Below are 15,960 nucleotides of genomic sequence, written 5' to 3' on the forward strand. Positions count from 1 at the left end.
AGTCAGGAGGCCGGGGGTGGTGAGCACACACAGTAGATAGAGAGGCAGCTCATCTGCACAGCGCTGTTCAGGAAGCAGCTGTTCGGGACCAGGGAGAGGACGCTGACGAACTTCTCCAGGTACCCCACCCCCGCCTGCTCGCCTATCGGCTGAAACTGAATAGCGGGGGATGAGATCAGACATTACAGCACCAGACGCGAGGGATTCCGTGCGGGACCGTCTGTTCAGGATGTGGGGCCGCTTTTCCCTGTGTAGCGCTAAGTGCTGGCCGGGTCCTGCAGCTGCTGCATTTAGGAAGCGCGCCAAAGGGCTGGCTCCTCCTCCATTTTAATAGTCCTCCCTGACACTGGGCCAGGGAGATATCAATAATTTAACAAGCAGCCAATCCCAGCGGAGCGCGTCCCCAGGGACCCACCCATTATGAAAGTGAGTCCTGAGGGCTAATTTTCGTGTAAAATACGCGCTATAGCGCGTATTTCCGAACACTGAATAATATATTCACATGTACATATATACACACACACCTATAGATTGTAAGCTTGCGAGCAGGGCCTTCCTACCTATATATCTGTCTGTTATTACCCAGGTTTGTTCTATCAATGTTGACAATTGTAAAGCGCAACGGAATATGCTGCGCTATATAAGAAACTGTTAATAAATAATAAATAAATATTGTGGCAGGGAAGCCATGGTGCCACAAGACAGATGCAATACTCACCACTTGATTACCTGGGTGTAGGCTGGTTGTCAGGTCAAGTCCAGGTTTTGCAGTGTGCTGGGGTTCCTAACCAAGCAATCAGCACTACCTGCGAGCTGGACTTAGGGCTTCTCTACAACCAAAGCACGGTGCTCCTCCTGCCGGACAAGCTGGTCAGGAGATAGACTTGGGGTGGTGGTTAGCGTTACATACCTGGCACACTGTTGGGTTTCTGCTCTACCAGGGGGTAGATGTTTAGGCCACTTTCACTTACGAGTGGTTCCTGTTGGACCAATTTTTGGTCCTGATGGGAATCTCCCCTTTGTGCCTTTTAGAGGCACCATTAGTTGTTTTAAAAAGCTCCACAGAAGTACTGAAAGTTGCACCAATGCGGACCTAAAAGCTTCTGTAAATGAAGTAGGTGTAGTTACTCTACCTCATTAATCGGTTATTCCTCTGGTGGGTTTTCTAGATAAATAAAAAACAAAGTTCTTAACTATTGTCATGGACAGCACCTGCTATAATATGCATAGCACTCATATCAAACCTGAGGAGTCTTAATACACTAAAAGGTGGTTCCTGTACCCTCAGCTCAACCCCTTGGTGGCAGCATCTCAGATGCGTGAAGAACATTTTCTATTTTGGTATAACTTCCCCCTTTTATTTCTTTATCCAGCTACGTATACATTGTTAGAATTCTTAGAAAGTAAAATATATACTTTATTTATTGGAAAAGTTTATTTGCAGTTTGAACATGTAAAGGGTTATAAAGATTACATAAAGACAGAAGATATAGTTTATGAGACATCAGCATTTATTACAGAAAGGTAACAATTGGTAGTACTCTCCGCAATGCACATTATGTTCAGTCTGTGACTCTGTTTGTACATCTATCCCATGGTGTAAAGTCAGACGTGATTGCCACTCACATTTATTACCAGCAGGGTTGAGCGCTAAGGGATTTTCCTGATGAATTTCTGGAACCACATTAATGAAGTGCATGCGCACAGTGCATACCTGTAATGAGGGAATATAATACATTACTGCCCTAACAGAACATCAGGGGTATATTTACTAAAGGTGGATTAAAAATCGATCTAAATGGATATCGTCATTCTGAGGCTAAATCACACATTTACTAATAGACAAGGTTTGATTTGTTTTTTAAGTGTTACTAAATGTGTGATTTAGCCCCAGAAACACAACAACATCGATTTAGACCCGATTCAAATCAATTAAAATTGACTTTTAGTAAATATACCCCTAGAGTTAATAATCACCCACAGGATCCCAACGTCCTGACAGATCAAACTCTAAGTGGAGTTAACAAAAGTGGTAGTTCTAAAATGTAAATAGCCCCAATGTAATCTACCCCCAGTCATCCAAAGAAACATATTTTGTGTAATAAAGAATCTGACAGTCACATGAAATGTATACTAGGAGCTGGTGTCTGAAGCTTGGAAACACATCATTCCTGGTAATGAGGGCAACACGGAGAAGGTTCAAAATATCCTGCTAAACATGTTAGCGCTCCCTATGTGACCGCAGAGTGTACGAACGCTGCAGCCAATCACGAAGAATATGCAAATTAAATAAATACAAAAATTGGCTGCGCTTTCAAACACTGACATTTCCGCAGAAGTAAATAAAAACAGAATTGATTATTTCTAAAGAGACATAGTATATACAGTATATTATTATTTATAATCGTTTATTTATATGGCACCACAAATGCTCCGCAGCGCCTTACACAGCACATAAACAAGTTGTAGACAAGCAACTTACAGAACAATACACTACAGGACCCTATGGACTTCGTAGAAACAGAGATAACAAAGGTAAGTTCTTACCATATCTCTTGTTTTCTACTTCAGGGTCCATAGGGGGTCCACAGGGTTGACCTTGGGGATGTCCCAAAGCAGTTCAACTAAGGGCGGGGACGCTCCTGTGCAGAAAGGAGAATCCTGCGCCCGAAGGATGCATCCTGAGAGGCAAAGGTGTCAAACGCATAAAATCTTAGAAACGTTTGAACCGAAGACCAAGTGGCTGCCTTACACAGCTGAACAGCTGAGGCACCACGTTTAGCAGCCCAAGAAGGGCCCACAGAACGAGTGGAATGAGCCTTAACAGAGGCTGGAACAGGTAAATGCTCTCGTATCTAAGCCTCCCTAATAACAGAACAAAACCAACGGGCCAAAGTCTGGTTGTTGGCAGGCCAACCCCTCTTATGAAAACCAAAGAGGACAAACAAGGAGTCGGACTTTCGAACAGAAGCAGTCCGATCAACATAAACTCTGAGAGCACGGACAATGTCCAACGAAGTCTCCCCTGCTGTAAGATCAGGGGACTGAAAGGCTGGGACCACCAGTTCCTGATTGATATGGAACTTAGAGACAACCTTAGGTAAACACTCAGGACGAGTGCGAAGCACTGCTCTGTCCTGGAGAAAATAATTAAGAAGGGGGGACTACATGAAAGTGCCCCCAACTCGGAAACCCTCCTTGCTGAAGCAATAGCCAGGAGAATCCTGAGAACACCCCGGAAAAAAAGTCTGTACGTCCGGTAACATAGCAATTCTACGTTGGTATCAAACCGATAAAGCAGACACGTGCACCTTCAGAGAGGAAAGGCGTAAACCTAAGTCCAAACCCGACTGAAGAAAAGCCAGAATCCTTGAAACTCTGAATACCTGAGGATCATAAGTTTCTGGACTCACACCACTGAAAGTACGTGTGCCACACTCTATGGTAAATCCTTGCAGAAGCAGGCTTGCGTGCCCTCAGCATGGTGGAAATAACGGAACTAGAAAAGCCCCGGGACCTTAAGACGGCCGTCTCAAGAGCCACGCCGTCAAAGACAGACGACCCAGATCCGGGTAAAGGTAGGGCCCCTGAGACAACAAGTCCTGCCGCTGAGGAGGAAGGTACGGAACGTCGATGGACAGACTCTGTAGGTTGGAGTACCACGGACGTCTTGGCCACGCTGGGGCCACCAGTACCAGAGTGCCTCCGTCCTGATAGAACTTGCGCAGGACCCAAGGCAGAAGGGATATCGGAGGAAACAGATATGCCAGCTGAAACGTCCATCTGACCTACAGAGCGTCCACCAGACTGGCGCCGTCGTCCCTTGTCCTTGACCTGTACACGGGCAACTTGTGACTGTGACGAGAGGCCATCAAGTTCATCTCCGGCAGTCCCTACTTGTCCATGAGTAGTTGGAATACCTCTGGATGAAGCGACCATTCCCCTGGATGCACGTCGTAACGGCTGAGGAAGTCTGCCTCCCAATTGAGGATTCCGGGAATGAAGACTGCAGAGATCGCTGGAAAGTGGCACTCCGCCCAGGTTAGGATGTGAGACACTTCTGCCATCGCAGCCCGGCTGCGAGTTCCTCCCTGGTGATTGATGTACGCCACCGTGGTGGCGTTGTCTGACTGCACTTGCACCGCCCTTCCGTGAAGAGTGGTGCCGGCCGACTGCAGAGCCCTGTACACGGCTCTTAGTTCCAGAACATTAATGGGGAGAGCCGGTTCCTCCGCTGTCCAACGACCCTGAAGTGACAAGGAGCCTGTCACCGCCCCCCAACCCCGAAGACTGGCATCTGTCGTGAGCCGAACCCAGTCCGGGATCCAAAAGGGGCGAACCTCGAGAAGGTGAGCTGTTTAAAGCCACCAATTCAGGGACTGTCGTACATCCGGAGATAGCACCAGGGTCTGTGACCGAATCCGGTGAGGCAACCCATTCCAGTTTGCTAGAATCAGCCTCTGCAGAGGCCTGGAGTGAAACTGGGCAAATTCCACCATGTCGAATGCCGACACCCTGGAACCCAGCACTCTCATTGCCGAGTGTACCGAAAGACTGGCACAATCCAGGCAACTGCGTATCCGCAACTGTAGGGAAGATACCTTTTCTGGAGTTAGAAAGATCCGCTGCTGATGAGAGTCTAGGAGGTCCCCCAGATGGACCATCTGCTGAGATGGGATCAGGGATGACTTCCTCCAATTTATTAACCACCCGTGCATCTGCAGACAAGCCACCGTCAGTTGGAGATGTTGCAGCAGAACCTCCGGAGAGCTTGCCAGCAATAGGAGGTCGTTCAGATACGCTAACAACCGTACCCCCTGGTTCCGAAGGTGGGCAGCCATAACTGCCATCACCTTGGTGAACACCCTCAGCGCTGTGGAGAGCCCGGAACTGGTAGTGACGGTGCAACAGAGCGAACCGCAGACACCTCTGATGTGACGTTGCTATCGGCACATGGAGGTAAGCGTCCTGGATATCCAGGGAGACCATGTAATCCCCTGGTTCCATAGCCAGAATTATGGAACACAAGGTTTCCATTCTGAACCTGGGAATCCTGAGAAACCTGTTCAAAGACTTTAAATTTAGAATGGGTCGATGGGAGCCATTGGGTTTCTGTACCAGAAACAGCAGAATAGTACCCCATCCCATGCTGAGATTGTGGAACAGGTACAATGACCCCTGCAGTCAGCAAGGAGTCTATAGCTTCCCTGATCAGCATAGCCTTGGCTATGTCCTGAGAAGGACTCGTGCAGAAAAACTAGTGAGGCGGTCTGCGCCGAAAAGACAGGGCATACCCCTGGGAGACCACTTCTCGCACCCAGGCATCGGTGGTGGTATTGAACCAGCTCTGGGCGAAATGAAGTCGGCCTCCCCTCTGGGATCCCCCAGAGGGAGGCCCATCCCATCAGGCGGAAGGCTTATCTTCCTGTTTGGAAGAGGGACGCCTGGCACTCTAAGCTTGTTTCTTGGACCTAGCCAGTCTATCCACGATCCTATCCAAGTCTCGACCAAAAAGTAATTCCCCATTAAAAGGTAAGGCCTCCAGGCCCTTGTTTGAATCAGCGTCTGCTCTCCCAGACCTCAGCCATAAGGAGCGGCGGGCATGCACAGCCGCAGCCGACACCCTAGAGGTTAGCAGACTAGCGTCCAAGGAAGCTTCTCCAATATAAGAAGCCGCATCACTCATCTGTCCTAGTAATGCCCTCTGGACTTCCTGAGTATCCTCAGGAAAAGTGTCCCCTAAGGCATTGGTCCAACCCTAATGGCCTTAGCCACCAGGAAATGGCCCTGGACGGGCGAGCAATTGCTCCCGAGAGGGAATAAATAGACTTAAGGCAAGCCTCAACCTTTCTGTCCGTGGGATCCTTTAACGAGGAAACTGACGGTATTGGCAGCGTAGCACTCTTAATAAGGCGTGTGACATGGGAATCCACCGCCGGTGGAGCTACCCACTTCCTACAATGCGCCTCCGGGAATGGATAATTGGAAGCCAACCTCTTTTGAGGCACAAATCTCTTACTGGGTGTCTGCCAAGCCACCGCCATATGATCCGTTAATTGATCAGATAGGGGGAATACCGCCGAAGTCACCTTAGTTTTTTTTTTTTTTTTTAAACTAGGGAATTTCTACTTAGGATCAGGTGCCTCATCCTCTATTAGGAGAATGGCACGCACCGCCCTAACCAGAGCTCGTACATTAATAGACGACCGAGATTCCAACTCCTGAGCCGAGGTGTACGAATCGGAGTCGTCCTGGACATCACCCTCATCTGAGGACCCCTCAGTGTCCGAAATCTGCGCCGCATGCAACTTATGTGCACGCTTAGACGCCCCTGCAGACCTGTCATTGTGCAGCATCGACTGAAAAGTCGAAGATGCAGCTGCCAGACTCTGGACTGAACTGGAGAGCACGTCCACCCATGGTGGAGGAGCTGCCACATTGGCCTGGAAAGGCATCACAGACTGTTGTGTAGCAGGAGTGGCCTGAAAATAGATAGGCAATCCTGAATAAGGGTCCACAGTCTGTGACCCAGAGGAACTCTGCAATAATTGCGGGGTACACTGGTAATGGGAAATGGTAGGCTGGGACAGAGTCCTCGTAGGGACAGCAGACGGAGCCGCAAGGCGGTCCGCCAGAGACACCAGCACCTGTGAAAACATAGCCCATGGTGGCTCCTGTGTCATAGGGGGTCTGGATTGACCAGGAGTCAACTGACACCGCTCATAAAGGCCATCCAGAGATGCCTCTTCCCTATGTGATCCCGCAGAGCAGCGCCTGCAGGAAAACAACACTGGAGTCCCGGAGTGCTCAACTTCACCCTCAGACATAACCAAATATAATGTACAGACAAAATATATATGGCAATAGAGGAAAAAAGAACTGCACTTCCCTGTGTGCTGAACAACAGTCCTGAATATGGCACTGTGTAGCACACAACTGTATGTGACAGACCTCACAAATACTTGATTTATATATGTGAGGTTAGTAGAAAAGCCCCTCCTCCACACCTGTAGGGCTAAGGAAGAAGGAAAGAGATAGATATAAGCTGACAGTAATAAGAGAAAAATACAGACAGCAGCACTAGCAAAAGTCACATACCATGCAGGAAGATATACTCACTGCACCTTTACACTACAATCAACCTCCCAGATTCAGTGTCTGGGAGGGCTATAGTGCTGTGTACGCCGTCCTAACAGGGGAGAGGTACACAGGGGGACCGGTCCGCGTGCTCCCTGAGGGATCTGCGCTGCCACATGTAGAAAAAAATGGCCGCCAGAGACCTCAGAGGAGGAGTGGCCGAGTGAACTGCAGCTCAGGGACGCTAGACATGCAGGCTGAAAAGCGCGCTGAGCTGAGGGGAGGAGCCGCTGAACAGGGAAGGCTTCCTCCCCTGGCTGGCCATTAACCCCAGGGATGCTGGCTTCCCGCTTGCCAGTTATCCCTGGTGGTCTAGTGGTCCCACGGGTTATGGGGGGGGCCCGCCGCCACTGCCAGCAGCCTCCGGTCTGTCCCCAGGACCGGAGGCTAAAGGACTGCATTTAAGGTATTCCGCGCGCCGCTGCTAGCCAGCGACGCGCGGCTTACCTGAATCCCCGGCGAATCCGGCAGCAGTCCTGGGAGGTAGACAGAGTCCGGCTAGTACGGACTCTGTCCTCCCGCCGCGATCCCCAGATCAGTACTGGCGTCGCGGCGCCAGTCGGGGATCAGAGCGGCAGCGTGGGCGTCTGTACAGACAGCCCTTCGCTGCCGTCTGTAGTAAAAAGAGAAACTAAAATAAATAAAATCTATTAGAAAATAAAAAGCTTCTGGGGGCTGCTCCTGCAGCCCCCCTGCGCGGTGACCGAGTCCGGCCGGGCACCAGCTTACACTGAGGTGCCTGTGGCTCGGGGGCGGGGTATAGAGGAGGACCCAAGTGCATCCTGGGAGCTAAAAGCTTAACTGTGTGGTGCCCATGGATCCTGATCCAGCTATATCCCCAAGGTCAACCCTGTGGACCCCCTATGGACCCTGAAGTAGAAACGATGTGCGTGTAATATTACATTACATTCAGCATCTTGCATTTATCTACACAAGATTTTGGGAGTTTGTGGAATGTAGCATAAAGATGTAGATTGCTGTGTTTAGTTCAAAGGAATAATGAATGGAAGTTTTCCAATACCCAGTAGTTCAATCTATCTGGTACCGAGGGACTCCTTCCGAAAGTGAGCATTTCACAGATGCCGCGGGCCAGCGACAGAGTGGGTGAGCCGATTCCAATCCACTATATAATATAACCTATGCATATGTCAGCAAGACCAATAGGTCATATAAATTATCAGCTGCTGTATACTTTATGGCTAAACCTATAGACACTGAGCAGACTGAGGGGGTCATTCAGAGTCGGTCGCAAACACTGAGCGCTCGCAACCGACTTGATGTTACCCCACTGGGCATGCGCACGATGGAGCCAGCTCCGTCGTGCGCATGTGCGAGACCCGGCTAGCGGCGGACGCTTTGTCGCTAGGGGTCTCGCAGCAGACAGGGCGAGCTGTCGATGGTGAGTGACAGCTCGCCCCGTTTGGGAGGCGGGCAGGGGGCGTGCCTGCCCAAACGGAGGCGTTCCCGCCAGAACGCTTACCGTTTGGGGACGGCCCCACTGACATCATTGATGATGTCAGTGGGGAGCTTCCTGCACGACCAGAGCAGGAAGCTCCCTGGGGCTTACGAGTGCCCAGACCCAACCTTAGGGTCTGGTCGTTAGCCCCGATGGTCTTGACCATAGCGACCATCACCCATGTCGGTCGTTAGAGCTGTGGGTGTTAACCCACAGCTTAGCGTTTGACAAGGAGGCGGTCGTTCAGGATGCAAGCGGCCGTCCTGATTCATTTGCAACTAACGACGGCCTCTGAATGAGGCCTGAATCTCTGGCGATTATAACCTCCGGGAACCAGTCCGGTTGATAAAATACCCTGTATTACAAATAACCGATTTTTCATATATTCATTCATTATTCCTTTGGCAAATTCCAAACACAAGTATTACGTTGGGTGTCACAATACAATGCAGTTAGTAAGAACATCAACTTCATTAGTAGAAAATTGTGGCTAATGGTCCAATCCGATGCAGACTTGGGGCTACATGATGTCAAATTGCTACTGAGCTATAAACGTGGCCGTAACTTCAAAGACTACTTGGTCAGAACACACATTTCTCACTTTAAAACCGAAACCAGCAGTAATTTTTTAACTGGCAAAAAGGGCTGTATGAAATGCCCATGCACTACCTGCGGTTATTTGTTGCCGGGTGATATAAAGTCTCAATCCCGACGCTGTAAGCCCGAGAAGGGACTTAAGACAGGCGTTGAAATACCGACGCCTATCTTAATCCCAACGCCGGAATCCAGGAGGACGATAGCCCGAACTAAGGTAAGCTGAGGCGCCCTTAGTGTTAGCTGCGGAGGGGGAGGGTGAGTTTTAGGTAGCATAGCGGGGTTAGCGTCAGCTTTTGAAAGGGGGGGTTAGGCACCCATAGGGGGGTGGGTTAGGGTCAGGCACTAAGGGGGGAGGGTTAGGTTTAGGCACGAAGGGGGAAACTTAGGTTTAGGCACTAATGAGGAGGGTTAGATTTATGGGGAGAAGGGTAAGTATACTTACCCGACCCCTGTCGGGATACCAACCATCGGGATGCCGCTTCGGTATTTTGACAGGGGGCATCCCGACAGCCGGCATTCCATACCGATTCCAGCTCAATCGGTGCTTCCTAGTGTGGGCAGAGGGGAGAAGTAGCTCTGATCCGTGGAGAGAATTGAAGCTCTGCAGATGGAAGGCTCACAGCTGACCAAGGGAGACTATAGAGTACCCAGCAGTATTGGGTTGACGCGTTTCTCCACGCACAGCACTGACGCGTTTCTCCACGCACAGCACTGACGCGTTTCTCCACGCACAGCACTGACGCGTTTCTCCACGCACAGCAGCTGATTGTTTCCTCAGAGGGCTTAAGTCACAAGAAATTTTTTTTTATGTGGCTTTATGTAGCAATTTTATTTATGTGCTCTCTTGTTGCTATAGACATTCCACAATTGTCGATTAAGAGATGCAATAAATCGCTATTTGTGTTATTTAAAAGCTGATCAGTTTTTATTTTTACATTTAATCTTTTTTAAGATACATATATATTTTGCGCCTGTTTATACATACATTTATATTAACTTTTATTCATAGCATTAGAGTAAGCACAAACATTATTGTCAACAGCAAACTCATCTCTTAAACCACAGGTTCTCAAACTCGGTCCTCAGGACCCAAAACAGTGCATGTTTTCCAGGTCTCCTAACAGAATCACATGTGAAATAATTAGCTCCACCTGTCGAACTTTTAAATTGCGTCAGTGAGTAATGACTACACCTGTGCACCTGCTGGGTGACCTGGGAAATGTGTCAGTGAGTAATGAATACACCTGTGCACCTGCTGGGTGACCTGGGAAATGTGTCAGTGAGTAATGACTACACCTGTGCACCTCCAGGGTTACCTGGGAAATGTGTCAGTGAGTAATTAATACACCTGTGCTCCTGCTGGGTGACCTGGGAAATGTGTTACTGAGTAATGAATACACCTGTGCACCTGCTGGGTGACCTGGGAAATGTGTCAGTGAGTAATGAATACACCTGTGCACCTGCTGGGTGACCTGGGAAATGTGTCAGTGAGTAATGAATACACCTGTGCACCTGCTGGGTGACCTGGGAAATGTGTCAGTGAGTAATGACTACACCTGTGCACCAGCTGGGTGACCTGGGAAATGTGTCAGTGAGTAATGACTACACCTGTGCACCTGCCGGGTGACCTGGGAAATGTGTCAGTGAGTAATGATTACACCTGTGCTCCTGCTGGGTGACCTGGGAAATGTGTCAGTGAGTAATGATTACACCTGTGCTCCTGCTGGGTGACCTGGGAAATGTGTCAGTGAGTAATGAGTACACCTGTGCACCTGCTGGGTGACCTGGGAAATGTGTCAGTGAGTAATGAGTACACCTGTGCTCCTGCTGGGTGACCTGGGAAATGTAAACTGTTTGGGGTCCTGAGGACAGAGTTTGAGGTCTACTCATTACTCACTGACACATGGGAAATGCATGACACCTGTTTCAGAGCTTACTGCAGGGAGATGCTGGATCACTGGTATATTCTGGCTTGTCAGTGAGATATACACACACACACATATGTTGTGTATAGAATAGATATGCACTTGCCATGTTATACTGTACTCCATGTGGTCATTTTTCAGCGTTGTCCTGGTCTGTCCTCCGATGGGTCCTCCGGGAACAGTACTTGCTGGGATTGAATACAAGCATTAATGGCTGTATGACATTTAGTACGTGTCCATTCTCTCACATATTATGTTCTTCTGTTATTATAAGAGTTAAAAAATAAAATATACAGCTAAAAAGATAATATATAAAGAAATCATAACCTAATTAAGTAGCAATGAAAATACTGAAGCTCTTGATTTCTTTTTCAACAACTGTTCATGTATTTTATTTTCCATATAAATGTTGTATTACATACTCCTTATAGAATAAGTCACCCAGACCTTCCATGCAAATATAAGAGACATCATCATCATCAGACAAGTGTCAGCGGATGTGAATAACCCTTTATGTCACAGGTGGGACGGCATTATTACAACTATAATATGTGAATGGTAAGGACACCTGTACAATATATTTCTGTATATAAATCAACGTATACTATACATTTTTCTTGTCTGCATCTCCTCTTTGATACCCCAAGCCCAACAGGACAGGATAGAAAGGAATGAATATCAAACAAGAAAATATAAAGGAAACAGTCAAAGGGAATGGGTATGAAGTCCCAGCGGCGGAATAATATATATCCCGAGGCCGTCAGCCCGAAGGGAGAAGATCCCGACAGGGCAGATAAATAGCCTATTCCTACCCTTCTCCCCCCCTAACCCTCCTAGTGCCTAACGCTAACCTCCCCCTCCCCAAAATCTAATCATCCCCCCCCGTGGTTAATGCTAAGAGTGCACCGGACTTACCTTGTTCGGTCTGGTGTCCTTCGGCGTCGGGATTAAGATAGGCGTCGGTATTTTGGCGCCTATCTTAACTCCCTTGTAGGGATTTGGATGTCGGTAAGGGTCTCATAACTACATCCCGTAAAGGGTGAGCACAGCGGAGACATTGGGGATGTCCTGATGTCGGCTTTATGGGTTGGTACCCTCAATAGGAGCACTGGCATCCCTGAAAGCAAACACATGAAACCTGCTAAATCTAGTTAAAATTAAGGATTCTGGATTTCAACCTCTATACGCACCTACCTATACCTTCTAAACCCTGCCTATAAACCTCTAAGGGTGACGTTATTTGCGTACGCAGTCATACAGTAAAATAAAGACTTTAGACCTTGAACATGTGTTTCCAAAGCACAAAGTATTATTCAAGTAAAGTACAGTCAGTTACACGCTGTGATCTAAGTACAATTTAGCGCAAAGAATTATACAGACCCAAGATACAGTTATGCATACGCACGCACTCTGGACCACATACCGGCATCAGCAAGAAACCTCCGTCAATCAGCAAGAAGACTGGGGTCACAACACACACATTTATACCCTTACAGAAACAGACAGCACAATAGAGAGGTTTGTTGCTGATCCCATTGGTTCCCCATTGTGGTGCGTTTGTTACAGAGCAATTAACAGGTTGATTCAAATGGGCACAGAACCAGCCTCTAACAGCTTGTTGCCTCCGTTTCCCCGCCTCATGCAAATCTTGGCTGTTGGTTTTACAATGTACATTCTGGTGCTTTAAGTCTCTACGGTCCAGAAGTTGCGAATGCATGTTGCGATCTTCTCACCGATGGTACCGGAAAGCTGTTGAAGAAATGCAGATCAGTACAATACCAAACACGGCTTACTTATCATGTATTAAACCTTAGATACCAAAATAGTCTTTATTTCACAGCATTTGTAATAAATGTATACAACTTGGATCTTATACTTTAAAGCTATGGAATCTTTTATGTGAGTGTGCATTATGTAAGTATTAGGGGTTTGGGAAAAGATGCTGGTTAGGTTTATCTGATTTGGGGCAGATGTACACACATGCAGCTAATAAACAGCGTTCGCATGCAGGATATTGTGCATTCGCTAATGTGCGTCATGTTAGCAGCGCAACTGTGCGTAATGTGCGGTGTTTATGCATGAGATTCTATTTATGATGGATTATATATATATATATATATATTTTCTATCCCTTACTAAGATGTTTTTAAATCTATAATGTGAGGTGTTACAGACAGCTAGGTTCACTTTCAAGCAGGGTGGGGACCCCCAGCTGATTGTCGTTGCCACTGTGTCTGGTAAGCAAAACCTCTGACCATTGTTAACTCAGACAAATTCAATTGTGCATATCAATGTCTGGGTTATATTTCAATTGCCACAGCCATACTTGTCTATATACAGGGATTCCCAATTTCTATGTAAAACACTCACAGTATTCTGGTGTATTGTTAGTTATTTTCCTAGTATACTGTGTTTGTTATGGTATGAAGGTTGTCCCCAGAATGGGCTTTGTGTACATCAGGGCATGATTTCTGGAAGGATTACTAAAAAGTGTTCTAATGCTAAGAAGTCATTTTTTATGTATGTTAAACACTGTCGGTATGTGTCTGGGGAAGATTGTTATTCTGTGGTTTTGACAAAATGGCGTTGTGTGATCTATTTCTAAGATGGAGTCTTGTCGCCATTCGTGAGATGGCGACGCACAGATTCCGATTGTAAACAGATTCTGTCTCAGCTGATTAACCAGCTTTGACAGTTCCACCCTTTGATAGCCAATCAGACGCTATCACAAACTATTTTGAATCTGTTTAGCCATGCATGAGAATATACCGTTTAATGTTACTATGGTATGACACAGTTTGGTCATTTGAACCATTTAGATAATGCGTCTCCAAGAAGGGTAAAACAACCCTTATACGCCATCTGCGGATCCTCACGGGATCATTGCCAGGATGTGGGAACTCATCTAGCCTATAAAGGAAGTTTGGAAAGGAGATTGGGACTGCGTTACCTAAGATGACTTAAAATAAACTAAACGATATATTTATGCACAACCACACAAATTCAGATTACATTGTCATACATCACATTATAACTCAGGATTGTAATACAGTTCTTCCTTATTATTGGTATCCATATCTCACAACAATTTACTGTACTAGAATTGGTCAGACACTCCCCTGATTTGGTATAACACTCCTCCTCTCGGTTCCACTCCATTAACAGCAGCATCAGCTCCCATCTCCTCTATCTGTCCTCCGTCACAGGAACCGGAAATGCCCAGACAAAAACAAGATGACGGAAACTCTGGAAGAATACAAAAATGAACACAGCAGACCAATCCCTTGCTGCGACACTGATCTACAGTTTTCTTTTAGCTAAGGTTTCTCACTGTCACCTTTTTAATCCTCCCGGCACAAGCTCGCGATCGACAGGTCCATGTTATCGGCCTCGTCTCCGCCTTGTATCTCCACCGGTTGGTTAACCTTCCTATAGTGAGTGGAATGGACCCACGTATCTTCCCCGACCACCCTTTGAGGATGTGGTACTTTGTCAACGTCAGATACGGACCTTTCCACCGACCAGTCAGGCAACCTGAACATAAGAAATTATTGGATCATAACGGATTCTCCAGGTTTAACATCATGAGGGTTTGCTTCAGTCATGTTAGTTAATAACATTTTCAATTTCAGTTGTTCTTACTCATCTTCGTGAGACCCTGCACAGTAACCTCATTATCATATTTTCACATGAGGCTGCCTGTTAAACAGTATCTCAAAGGGGGACAAGTAGACAGATGGTCTGGGATGATCTTGATATTAATACCCATCACCTTACACAGGTTATAAAAGATATTACTTGTGAAATGAGTATCCCTCCTATATTCAATTATTCTAGGGATACTGTATTGTACACAAATTCCTGCAATTTAAAATCTGTTATCAATATCTACTGCTCTAAATATTGCCTGGGCCCCTGGGTTGGACAGTATTCCGAGTATTTGACCTTAGTCTGGCATGGCTGCCGTTTGTCCTTAGCGACCTTGTGTCCTGTGTGTGAGAGATAAAGCACAACAGTTTAATATAATTTAAACATGACCTAAATAAAACAATAAATCGTCCACATTTTACATTAGAACAGATCCATCGGCAGGTTGAAAAGATTGTAAACAGTCATATAAGGCCTGTGAGAAGATACTGGGGTTGTCTATGAACCCATGGGACACTTGTGTTCATGTGTAGTATACACCTCCCCCTAGGTGGGAAAAGAAAAATACTGACAGTCAGGGTGTTAGGGCACAGGGAAGAAAGCAGAACAGAGATTGGGTATCAGTTACATCAATTAACATTACCAGTTTTCCCCTAGTACTTCCCGTCAACCTGTCTATCTGCAGACCACAAGTATGACCCGACTCCTAGTGTTGGCTCCCACTCTCCAATAAAGCATTAACGGCCACAATTGGAGCTGGTGGCTGTTGGAGGTTTCCTGTATTCTGTGTATCTCCCTTATGAGGGTATACAGGTACTGTCTGGTTTGGGAGTCCTACATTCTTCACTTTGCAGTACTCCACTTGGTTGCAGTTAAAACATTTTTGTGAGCGGGGTGGATGAAAGGATTGTTGTGGGAGTTGAGCAAGAGGGAAAGGTGGTGGGTATGGGTAAGGATATTGAGGGAAAGGATATTGTGGGGGGTATGGAGTTTGTGGGTAGTATGGGACTTGTGGCTGTGTGATAAGTGGGGTAGGGCTGTGTGTGCAGTGGTGTGGGATTGGTGAGGACGTGTTACTGTTCAGGTGCAGGTGTGTCTGCTGGCTGTGATGTTACCGTCATTCCTTCTAGAGCTTGAATACTGACAGCCATTAGTTTCTCGCTCTGGATCTCTCTCTTCTTTGAGATGTTTTTGTCA

General features: G+C 47.1%; 1 protein-coding gene across 1 annotated transcript in view; it reads right to left on the bottom strand.

The window, feature by feature from the left end:
• Positions 1–1,490: 1,490 nt before the first annotated feature.
• SURF1 (SURF1 cytochrome c oxidase assembly factor) overlaps positions 1,491–15,960 on the bottom strand; it is a 143,807-nt gene continuing 129,337 nt past the window's right edge. Inside the window, exons 8-9 of the mRNA XM_088443995.1 lie at positions 11,222–11,303; positions 1,491–1,714 (exon numbers count right to left, since the gene is read on the bottom strand). Coding sequence (XP_088300121.1) covers positions 1,651–1,714; positions 11,222–11,303 — 146 coding nt within the window. The 3' untranslated portion in view covers positions 1,491–1,650. The remainder of the gene's footprint in view (positions 1,715–11,221; positions 11,304–15,960) is intronic.

This window comes from Taudactylus pleione, unplaced genomic scaffold (assembly GCF_031769625.1).
Source record: "Taudactylus pleione unplaced genomic scaffold, aTauple2 ptg000343l, whole genome shotgun sequence".
In the NCBI taxonomy this organism is placed as follows: Eukaryota; Metazoa; Chordata; class Amphibia; order Anura; family Myobatrachidae; genus Taudactylus; species Taudactylus pleione.